Here is a 12,561-nt window from a genome sequence, read left to right as displayed (position 1 = left end):
GCATGAAGTATTAAACACTTATTGAAAGCTGCATTTTGTATTAATTTAAATTTAATTAATTTAAAGTGAGTGTCATTTCAATGCAGTAGGCAGATACCAATGGTATAGGACTTCAGGAGTTAAAGAGAAATGTTCAACCCCATAACCTATGAGTTTCTCATTTGAAAATAACTTACACTCTTGGGCACAGTATATTCTGCAAAACTGAACCTGGCACGATGTAACACAGTAAAATATTAGTAATAAATTTCTTTCCTTTTTCAAGTTCTCTGCCAGAAATATCAATTCATAAGCCAAAGTGAATGAACTACTGCAGGGTTAAAAAAGCAGGAATACACCAAGCCCACCACCTAGCGGAAACACACTGCTCCTGAATAACACCATGTTGTAATTCTCTCTTAGTACTGACATAAGAAATACTGCTGTATATACTAACCCCATAGACACAGGAAAGCTGCTGGACAAGGTGAAATTGACATCTATGGCAGAAATCTGCCTTCCTAATTGAGAGATCCCTTGATAATGGCATCTCTCCAGGGGCAGAATGTGCTACACCCTTTTGCAATAAGCAAAGCTATGATCAACAAGCCAGATCCGTAGGTCCTTGCTCAGTTTTTATCCAGTCTCCCTTTGATTTCAGTAATAATTTTGCCTGAGTAAAGGCTGGGTACAAACTGAGTTAAGGCCTCAACGTTTGGCTCAGTATTAATTTAGAGAGTTCACAAAATGTATTTCTAAAATACACCAAAATCCTCCATCGTGAAATTAAAACTCCTTCATAGAAAGTGAAATGGTGCATTGTCCTCTGATTCTTTACCCCCTTGTTTGCCACTCTAAAACATTAAGTCCTAAGAGTGCTTTTTTGTGGCCATATTCACTATGCTAGTGCCATCATCACATAAGTTGGATAGAAAATTCCCTTATTCCTGTAAGCAAGAGGTGTTTTTGGTAGTTAAAACAAAAAAGCAGCATCACTTGCCCCATAACCTTAGCCATGCAGAACACAATGCCATCCACAGCCTCAGAAACAACTCTGACATCATAATCAAAAAGGCTGACAGAGGAGGTGCTGTCGTCATCATGAATAGGTCGGAATATGAACAAGAGGCTGCTAGGCAGCTCTCCAACACCATTTTCTACAAGCCATTACCCTCTGATCCCACTGAGGGTTACCAAAAGAAACTACAGCATTTGCTCAAGAAACTCCCTGAAAAAGCACAAGAACAAATCCGCACAGACACACCCCTGGAACCCCGACCTGGGGTATTCTATCTGCTACCCAAGATCCATAAACCTGGAAATCCTGGGCGCCCCATCATCTCAGGCATTGGCACCCTGACAGCAGGATTGTCTGGCTATGTAGACTCCCTCCTCAGGCCCTACGCTACCAGCACTCCCAGCTATCTTCGAGACACCACCGACTTCCTGAGGAAACTACAATCCATCGGTGATCTTCCTGAAAACACCATCCTGGCCACTATGGATGTAGAAGCCCTCTACACCAACGTTCCACACAAAGATGGACTACAAGCCGTCAGGAACAGTATCCCCAATAACGTCACGGCAAACCTGGTGGCTGAACTTTGTGACTTTGTCCTCACCCATAACTATTTCACATTTGGGGACAATGTATACCTTCAAATCAGCGGCACTGCTATGGGTACCCGCATGGCTCCACAGTATGCCAACATTTTTATGGCTGACTTAGAACAACGCTTCCTCAGCTCTCGTCCCCTAACGCCCCTACTCTACTTGCACTATATTGATGACATCTTCATCATCTGGACCCATGGGAAAGAAGCCCTTGAGGAATTCCACCATGATTTCAACAATTTCCATCCCACCATCAACCTCAGCCTGGACCAGTCCACACAAGAGATCCACTTCCTGGACACTACGGTGCTAATAAGCGATGGTCACATAAACACCACCCTATACCGGAGACCTACTGACCACTATTCCTACCTACATGCTTCCAGCTTTCACCCAGACCACACCACACAATCCATCGTCTACAGCCAAGCTCTGCGATACAACCGCATTTGCTCCAACCCTCAGACAGAGACAAACACCTACAAGATCTCTTTCAAGCATTCTTACAACTACAGTACCCACCTGCTGAAGTGAAGAAACAAATTGACAGAGCCAGAAGAGTACCCAGAGATCACCTACTACAGGACAGGCCCAACAAAGAAAATAACAGAATGCCACTAGCCATCACCTTCAGCCTCCAACTAAAACCTCTCCAACGCATCATCAAGGATCTACAACCTATCCTGAAGGACGACCCATCACTCTCACAAATCTTGGGAGACAGGCCAGTCCTTGCTTACAGACAGCCCCCCAACCTGGAGCAAATACTCACCAGCAACCACACAACAGAACCACTAACCCAGGAACCTATCCTTGCAACAAAGTCCGTTGCCAACTGTGTCCACATATCTTTGAGGGGACACCATCATAGGGCCTAATCACATCAGCCACACTATCAGAGGCTCGTTCACCTGCACATCTACGAATGTGATATATGCCATCATGTGCCAGCAATGCCCCTCTGCCATGTATGGTGGTCAAACTGGCCAGTCTCTATGTAAAAGAATAAATGGACACAAATCAGATGTCAAGAATTATAACATTCAAAAACTAGTCAGAGAACACTTCAATCTCTCTGGTCACTCGATTACAGACCTAAAAGTCGCAATATTACAACAAAAAGACTTCAGAAACAGACTCCAACAAGAGACTGCTGAATTGGAATTAATTTGCAAACGGGATACAATTAACTTAGGCTTGAATAGAGACTGGGAGTGGATGGGTCATTACACAAAGTAAAACTATTTCCCCATGTTTATTCCCCCCCTCCATCCCCCACTGTTCCTCAGATGTTCTTGTTAACTGCTGGAAATGGCCCACCTTGATTATCACTACAAAGGGTTTTCTCTTCCCCCCTGCCCCCGCTATCCTGCTGGTATTAGCTCATCTTAAGTGATCACTCTCCTTACAGTGTGTATGATAACACCCATTTTTTCATGTTCTGTGAGTATATAAATCTCCTCACTGTATTTTCCACTGAATGCATCCGATGAAGTGAGCTGTAGCTCACGAAAGCTTATGCTCAAATAAATTGGTTAGTCTCTAAGGTGCCACAAGTACTTCTTTTCTTTTTGCGAATACAGACTAACACGGCTGCTACTCTGAAACCATTCTAAAAACCAGCTTCATTGTAGTCATTTCAGATGTATCCAGAAGTTTCCTCCACATAAACTCTTAATTATCCCTCCATTTTCCACCTCCAGTTTTTCAGATACCAGTAGAGTCAACCCCAGTGAAGATCGTGGTAGGAAAAACAACTTGAGCAGGATCAGCAACTCAGCTTCAAATACAAGGTAGGGAGCATGTTGGTGTGATTCAGAGGGTAAGGTAGGCTGGCATTTTGTCTCCAGTGCATTAGAATCCTGAATGTTCCATTGTCATCTCTCCGTGTCTCTTAATAATATACTGAAGCTGCTCATTTTGAATCTGACTTTATAATTAAAGGTAAGGCTTTGTCCTCACTTATACCCCATGCACCCATATTGAGAGGTGACTCCCCACGTTTCGTGCACTTACTGTTCGACTGGAGGCAGTTTTCTGCTGGTTCATATTGTGAAACATATACCATAACAACATAAAAGGCTCTTTTTATATTCTTTTGTTTTTAAATGGGGATCTTAGAATTTGTAGACCAACGTAGGATGCAGAGACCTTAAAATCAAGAGATCCATAATATTTTTCACCACCATGCTTTTCCCCAACCCCAGGTGTTACAGCAGAATTTTTAATAGGATTTTGCTGTGTGTATTTCCTTAAGACATTCACATTATCCTTTGTGCAAATTATGCCAGTAACAACTGAGAACAACAACCCCTGTGTCTGTCAGGCTGGGTAGTGAGTATTTGTATTGTTTTCTCAAAGGAGGCATAGCTGCCTTATGCTCGACGAATTTGTTAGCAGAGGCTACTGAGATTTTTTGGAATCACTTTTGTTTATGTTCACTTCCCCCCCACTCCAAAAAAGAACTAGCTATAACCCTGCTGTGCTTCAAGTTTAACACTTGAGCTGTTTTTTTACTATAGCCGTATCTAAGAAGATGTGGTTAGCATTTATTTATTTATTTATTTACAATAGGAAAAAGAGCAGAAGGTATTTTCCTCAAATTTTCCAAAATAATCCACTTTTGAGAAGAGGCAAAGCATGGAAAATTTCTTCCCAAAAGATCAGTGTTTCAGAAATGTGTGTGTGTGTGTGTGTGAAATGAGAAAGGAAAAACGGAATGGAAAAAATGGAAGTTAGGCAGCACCTGGTCTTATGTACTGTACATTTTTCACTGTTAACACTGCTGCTAATCAAAATTTAGCAGAAGGTACAGAAAAGTTAACTTTTATATGAATTAGTTACTATACTGTGCTGAATAATTTCTTGATAATGGCTCCTTGATGGCCTACGTCTGAACCCATGAGATGCTGCACAACAGTAACTCCAGGTCATAAAGGAGGACGTTGACTTTCATGTGACAAAGTGTGTTGTAATCTGCTTCCTAAACTGAGAATATCTGACTCTCCCCTGTGGTCCTCAGTTTTTACTCAGTCCTTATAGTTTTTATAGAGATGTCTCCACTAATAGCTACTAGAAAGATCATCCTAAGAAATAGTGCTCTGTTGGAGTTTTAGAATATCCTTGTTAATTAGATAAAAGTAGACATTTTGTGGAGTTTGTAACAATTTCTGTGCAATTGCCATCTTGGTTCTGTGCCAGCAGACCACCACTTACCAGCTAGAGACTTAATTAGCAGGACAGTATCAGACATCTGTTCTATATCAGCCAAGATTATATTCTGCCATAATAGTTACTTAAGTGCTGTCAAGAAAACCAAAATTAGAAAAGAGTTTTTTAAAAAGTAGAATGTCTATATAATCATGATTCCTTTCCATATTTTTATTGTGCTTTGATTATGATAGTTTCTATTTGGAAAATGTTAGTAGTATTTATTATGGTACCAGTTATGGACTAGTTCATCTATTAACCAATGTGAAGGCATAGGGCCAAATCTTCAGCTGGAGTAAATTTACATCAATGGAGCCATGCCATTTTATACTAGCTGAAGATCTGACCCATGATCTTTGTGTCAAAGAATTTATAATGTAAGGTCCTGGCTTAACCACATGGGCACAGGGACTCAGTGCAGGATTGGGACTTAAATAGGCAAAAAGATATTGCAGTAAGCTGCTGTTTATCCCCTAGACTTGTCCTGGTTGCAGTGACTGCTGGCAAATGTCATGAACATCATGTGATCCACAATCTCGTTCTACATGTACATCCATGCTGACATGCTATTCCATGGAATGCTCACTCAGCTTGCCTCTCGGAGGCACAGATGCAACAGATTTGTCCAATGCTAATAGCAGCATCAGTTCTGTAGCAAAGAGTCACATTGCATAGATACACCCACTATTTCTCTAGTGACCTCATTATATTATTTAACTCTGCTTGACAGTAATTTTCTGTGGGTTGACATTAAAATATTTTTAACTCTTTGTGTGTGAGAGGAGAGCATGTAATAACTAAACAGGTTGCAGTTTGTTAGATTTATGGGAATCCCGGTGTATTTTAAAAGCGTATACAGATCGGAAAGTTTAAACACCATGGCCTTGATTTTGCCCTAACTTAGGCTGGCTTCTGCCAACACAACCTCAGGCGAAAGCCCTTAAATCTATCTTTTTTTCAAACAGAAAAAAAGGGGACAGGAATAGAGAACATAGAATCAATCTGCTTACTCAGCTGAGTCCCTGAATATACTTGTTTATTTCAGGACCCCTCGGAGTTCAAGTTCGTCTATCCCACTCACTGGAGACAGCCAGACTGATGCTGACATTCTTGCTTTCATTAAAGCCAGACAGAATCTCCTGCAGAAGAAAGGTAAACTCTGCTAACTGTACTAGGCCAAACTGAGCTCTCTGCTACAGCAGTTTATATATATCAATGCTAATATAAATCTCCTTTGGGTATTTGTCACTAAATCAGAGGGTAAGAGTAGTCATAGGTGGACAGTAAATTTCACTCTCCAGTGTGAGTAAATAAAACTGGCAGTAGGTAGAAGGCAGTAAACACACAGCAGTGGCACCCAGAGGTGGCCTGGAAGTAATTCATCACAATAAAGACAAAAGTTTCTTCTCTGTTTTTTTTTACAACAGTTTTTAATGACAGTAGCAAATTAGAGAGAAGATGAAAGCAGCAGTGATTACTGAAGCAATAACTTTCCATCACCACTCAAGTGCTGATGACAGCATTACTCTGCAAGCTATCAGCCCCTGGCAGATGGTGTTAGCATTATCACAGAGTGGTGCTTTAGTATCACTCTGCTTATCAGGAATAACTCTCAGGTAAATACACACAGGCTGCAAATCCAGCCACCTTATGCCCATCCAAAGCAAACACTCAGCACACTTAGGGTTTAGGTTCCCTTTTGTCTTAATTTAGTAAGGCTGTTGTCAAGCTTCTTCTGGAGACGTTAAAGTTAAATTTGTAGGCAGCTCACCTATGAGCCAGGCTACAGAAAAAAGCAACATTTAAAGCAAACATCTAAGGCTTTTAGAAGGTCCAAGATTCATCCCATTTGTAACATACAAAAAATGAACTTCGAATTACAAGGGCGCAATTTGTCATGAAATAATTTCTGAAAGCCCATCAAGAATGAATCTGTCAGCTGCCTTTCCTAACCTGCTTGTTATTTGTCTATAGGCTATCACGTAGAATCATGTGTGGATCTCAAAGAAGGCTAGGCATTACCAAAACTGATAAACTTAAGTTTCAGGCCCACCTGTGTCTGAAAGAGATGCCTGCAGAACAGAGGATGGTCAACACATTTTAAACTGTGTTAAAGTTCAGTTATAAACACTATGGAGATAAGTGTGGTACCACGTGCAGGATGCTTACCACAACCAGCCTGGCAGTGCAGGGTAGGATGACTTAGAAGGTACAGTGTGACTTACAGACATGTACAGCCTGCCAAGCACTGTACATTACAGTATATGCACTGGGGCCTAGCAAAGTTCCTAGCCAGCAGATTGTCCACCAGGTGCAGTAGATGGGTCCCCCTCTGAGCTCTCCTTCAAAAGCCAGGTGGAGGCCTCTGTTCACTTCTCACCCAGGACCAGCACACCCTTCTTACACAGGCTTAATTGATAATTAATTGATAATTAATATTCATGGTAAATAGGCCCAATGGCCTGTGATGGGATGTTAGATGGGGTGGGATCTGTGTTACTACAGAGAATTCTTTCCTGGGTATCTGGCTGGTGAATCTTGCCCATATGGGTTCAGGGTTCAGCTGATCACCATATTTGGGGTCGGGAAAGAATTTTCCTCCGGGGCAGATTGGCAGAGACCCTGGAGGTTTTTCGCCTTCCTCTGTACCATGGGGCAAGGGTCACTTGCTGGAGGATTCTCTGCTCCTTGAAGTCTTTAAACCATGATTTGAGGACTTCAATAGCTCAGACATAGGTGAGAGGTTTATCGCAGGAGTGGGTGGGTGAGATTCTGTGGCCTGCATTGTGCAGGAGGTCAGACTAGATGATCATAATGGTCCCTTCTGACCTTAATATCTATGAATCTATGATTGGATTTGGCCCTAAATGATTTCAGTTCTCCGCATCCCTCAGACACACCCCCAGCTTTCCGACAGCCCCTGGTCTTATGCTCCTGTTATCTCTGTTCTCCATTGCTTCTCGTGACGTTCACCACCAGTGCTTCCCAATACAAAGGAAGTCTTAACCACACATGCATTCAGGCTAAAGGCAGTAGACAGTAATAGTGACTGTTGCAGTAACTGTTCATGGATTAACTAACAGAGGATTTTGAGAGCAGCTGGGCCCAGGGCAAAGGAAAAGGAGAGGGCCCAGAGCAGTGTTTATTAGATAAAGAAATCTCAGGTAAAGTTCAGAGGAAGCTGAGTAGGCAGGACGAGGGAGTTGCTCAAAGTGAGTGCTTTGGGAAAGTGGACAATAATAATAACTAGCTCTTAGATCTCAGACACTTGGCAAAGAAAATCAGTATAATTATTCCCATTTTAGAAATGGGGAAACTGAGTCACAGGGAGGTGAAATGACTTACCCATGGTCACCCAGCAGATGGAACCCAGGTGTTTTGAGTCCCTGCCCAGTGCTCTATCCACTAAGCCATACTGCGTACCCAGAGTCCAAACCTTTTTAGGCTTATCCATTCTGTAAGCATTTGAGCTCTTTTCCATCATGGTGCTTTCTCCAAGACTGTTCCATTTCACTCATGGAGCTTGGTTTTCTTCATGGGAAATCCCTGCAGGTGACTCCAGCAGAAAACATTGTCTGAGCCAAACCAAAGTCTGCTAAGGCCTGGAAAATGTCATCATACTTCCTCTCCCTTCCCTCAATGACCCTAGCCCTTTGAAACTGCTCCATGATATCAATAGCCCAGAAACACATCAAAGGCTCTGCTTTGTATTAGCTGAAAAGAGAGGATAAAATGTGTGCAGAGGCCAATGGTGTGGAAAACAAGTTTCATAAATAGAAAAAGCATCAGCGTGGGAATGCACAACATCCTTAATGAAAGTAATACAGTGGAAAATGGCCTCTTTGAAGGGGTCCCAGGGGGAGATTAGTTAGGCGCTCACAGATCATTGCCATTCATGTCTCTGAGCTTTACAAACAGACATTAATTAAACAGGCACACATGCAGTACTTTTTGCTCGTTTGGATATCTCTCTGTTCATCAAGCCGCCTTGGAGTAGCTTGCTGGGGTTGCTAACATTAAACATAGCTCGTAAAGTTACTTACAAAGGGCTGCTCTGTGAGCATAAACATTTGTTTCACCGTTCATTCTTGGGATATTGAAGTCAAAACAGTTGGCAGGTCAATGATATGCTGGCCTAAAACTCTTGGATTCAGACCTCTTCTTGCCCTGCATCTGTTTTTGTCTGTAGAGAAGCCATTGGTTTAAAATTGATGACAATGTCTTGAACTACAGTCTGATTAACAGTGTCCTTATCTGCTTTCAGGCTTGGGGAACAAGTGAATTTCTTGTTGCACTCCAATACTCCTTCTGTAAATGAAGAAAAATGGACAATTCAAAAATCTCTCCTCTTCCCCCACCTTCTCTCTTTAAGAACCAGGAACAGCTCACCACTTTGGGTCTGCAGCTTGACTGAGAAAAAAGAGTGACTTGTGTATGTCACACCTGTGCAATCATCTCTTCAGCATGGACAAAGATCAAGCCCAACTGAAGCAATGAGACAGGGGAAAAAAACGTTTTGTTTATTGGGAATGTTATGGTTATTTTGTAAAACATCAAAATTAGTTAGCACTTTTTAAAACCACTTTTCCATCACTACTATAAGTGGAACATTTCTTTGCTGCTGATGCAAAGAGTTTTTTCTCTTTTTCTGATTGTACTTTGGAAGCCTATGAATATAGTTATATGAAATTCAACAGTTTTGTCCACAGGTGTTTGTACAAACATTGTTGAGTTTGATTCAGGTGGGTTTCACAGTTGTGCTGTGCAAAAATAGTAAATATTTGGGTCATGAAATTTAGTAGTTTTATTCAGGACCATTGATTAATGCCAGCACATCACTTTTATTGTTTTGTTTTGTTTTTTGTGAGAAAGGCAGTTTTCATACAAAATACCTGAAATTTTGAGATCACGAATTATAATATGAAAACTGATCTGCATTGAAGTGAAATTTCATAAATCAAAGTTTCCAGAAATGTTAGGTCTTTCACTTGGATACATTAAATTTAATGTAAAAATGTATTGTCCACAAAATGTCAAGGTTTAAAAAAACCAAAACAACGATATCTTGCAGGTTTAAAGTAAAATCAAGGCAATTTTTGCAGAATCCAAACAAAATATGAAAATGTAAATGTAAAGTTTTAATGTTTTGTTGCAAATACTGTTCTTTGTATAACCTCATTTTGCAACCCCATGTCTCACTTTCAGTTTCAGATTCAAGCAAATCTAAAACATAAAAGCAAAATTTAGTTTCTAAAATGTACATAGTTTCAGACTGAAACCACTGTGTTTCATGCTATTGAGCAACTTGCAGTAATGAAATCTGAAATCTCTTTGTTATTCATGTACAAAATACAGATAACTTGATTGGTAGGAGTCATGTATTCTTTAGGGCATAAACTTCAACTTCAAATGGTACTAAATTTTGCACCAACTGAAAATTATGCAATGAATTGGAAAATACTCAAAGCCACAGGTTTTCATCAAATGAACAATTAAAATATGATCAATAATGTAATCTATTATTTAAAAAAAAGCAGTGTATTTCCATGCATTTCCATTTACTGCAAAAATCAACAGGAGTGCCACAGAAATCAGTATGTTTTGCAAAGAATTTAGCAAGCACCAGCTGAAGTGGGGGTCAAGTCTATGGTTATTCATCATCAGCGAGGAAGTGGGGGGTTGAGGTTTTGATAACTTGTAGCAGAAGGGACATAGTTCTTCCTGCTCTGGAGGACCCAAAACACAAAAAGTTGCACATGTTAAGTGCTTACTCATTAATCCAAAATTACTTGTCCACCATTTTTTCAATGACCACCCCATAAAGACTGCACCTTCTAGATAGCTCCTATTTCTGTATGACAGTTGGGTTGACTGTAGCATACTAATGCTACCTGTCTTGATAGTCCCTCTTCAGATAATCTCCTGAGTCACTGGAAAGGGCCCTGGTGTTTACCAAGAGGAAGGTACAGTCAGTGGCATCCGTTTATATTTGGATTTGAGCCTGCCTAGCCACCTGTTAAACAGTTTTTCTAAGTAAAGAGGTTTTTGTGCATGACTGAGTACTGTCTGTTGACCGTGATATCTAGCCAGTGGTTATGCAAACTTGTAGATATAGTAAATTCTGTTTACTTAACGTCTCCAACCAGAGCAAGCTGTCTTCTAAATCGAAAGACCTTGATTGCAGAGATGTCTTGGGGCAGTAGCAGTACACTGCTGGGTGCCATGCAGATGTTCCCAGGAGGACCTTGTGCCAAGCACCAGGGGCCACATCATCCCCTCTTGTGGTACAACACAGACATTTTCTACACTCGCATTCCCTTCCACAGGTTTTACCAGAGGAGAAGATGGATCTTCACTGAGCTCCCCAATAGCATCATCACTTCTGGTCGGGCCAAAGTGTGTCCACACATTCATGGAAAGGGTCACAAAGCCTGCTCCCATTTGTGGTGAATCCCCAGGGCTCCACACAGAGGCCAGAGACACCCATGTGGATGCCTTGTGCTCTCCAACTCTTACCCCTGGTCACCCCCCTTCCACTGCATCCTGGCCACAATAGCTACAGGAACTCTGAGGAAAAGATGATACCACTGCAGGCTTAGCAACTCCTGTAAAGAGGATTGAACCCATGATGACATAGGCCTAGGTATCAAATACTGAGATTCACACATATGGCATCACCAGTATGTATTGTAGCATCCTCTCTCTGTGAGTTGTTACTCTTCTAGTTCAGCCAATCTTAGAATGGAAGTGTTTAGTATCAATAGTATAAATTGAAGCCATTTCAAATAAAGAGTTAAGCTTTTGTAAATGCTAATTGTTCTATCTGCGGAGAATATGGATGTTGACAAGATGAAACTCCAGGCATGACTTGTGCTCGGAGGCACATTTGATGTCTCTATATAGAATGTATTTCTTTTCCATGTTCATTTTATTAATAACCACAAAAAATCCAATTTCTATTTTTAATATTTTACATTAATCATTTTTGGGTTTGGTTTAAATAATTGTAAATGGTCTTTTTCCAATTTTTTCCATTTCACTTCCTCTAATATTTGTTATGGAACCTCACCAGTGTGGCCAGCATCACACAGAATTATAATACTAGTTATTACCAATGACTCGATCTGAGGCCAGCACAATAAAACTAGGAATTCTTAACGTCTACCTCTACTTTTCTTTGTTCTTAGGGGCATTGCAGTTGAGATGGCCCTCTAGACATGTCCTTCAATATCTGAAGCTCTTTACTCAACACAAATGCTATAATAAGCATACTTGCACTTAGGGCTGTTTATTGATGCCTTGCACGAATTGAAGATACTTTGTACTTTTAAGAGTTTATCTCTGTGAGGAATTGAAACAACCTGATCCAATGTTCAGAGACAGAGCAACAGTAAGATTTAAGGAAACAGGTATTTGTTTGTGGAAATTATGTGAGAAAAGCATAATCAAAACTTTGCCACTTCTTTCATCCATTTCTTCGAAAAGAGAGGGTCCTCTTCCCCCCTACCTGCATTGATACATGTCAGTAAATCAAATTGCATGAGTATAAAACTGACGTGAGATCAAAATCCAGGCCAGAGAATTGCCAGAGGACAGTGTCATGCATGAAGAATCAGTATGTTCATGATATTCATGTTTATTGCACCTCAAAGGAGTGCTCTCTAGGTTCTCATACTCCTGCTGTGAAACTTAAGCCTTGTCAACACTTAAAAGTTTTGTCATGATAGCTATGTTGGTTGGGGGTATGACTAAATCAGT

General features: G+C 40.8%; 1 protein-coding gene across 1 annotated transcript in view; it reads left to right on the top strand.

Moving 5' to 3' along the window:
• Positions 1-9,564, top strand: part of KIF6 (kinesin family member 6) — a 286,950-nt gene extending 277,386 nt beyond the window's left edge. Inside the window, exons 20-22 of the mRNA XM_073338562.1 lie at positions 3,297-3,386; positions 5,849-5,955; positions 9,068-9,564. Coding sequence (XP_073194663.1) covers positions 3,297-3,386; positions 5,849-5,955; positions 9,068-9,084 — 214 coding nt within the window. The 3' untranslated portion in view covers positions 9,085-9,564. The remainder of the gene's footprint in view (positions 1-3,296; positions 3,387-5,848; positions 5,956-9,067) is intronic.
• Positions 9,565-12,561: the final 2,997 nt, after the last annotated feature.

Source organism: Lepidochelys kempii, chromosome 3, assembly GCF_965140285.1.
Source record: "Lepidochelys kempii isolate rLepKem1 chromosome 3, rLepKem1.hap1, whole genome shotgun sequence".
NCBI classification, from domain to species: Eukaryota; Metazoa; Chordata; order Testudines; family Cheloniidae; genus Lepidochelys; species Lepidochelys kempii.
Note: the sequence above shows the minus strand (reverse complement) of the source record. Positions and strands in the feature narration are given on the sequence as shown.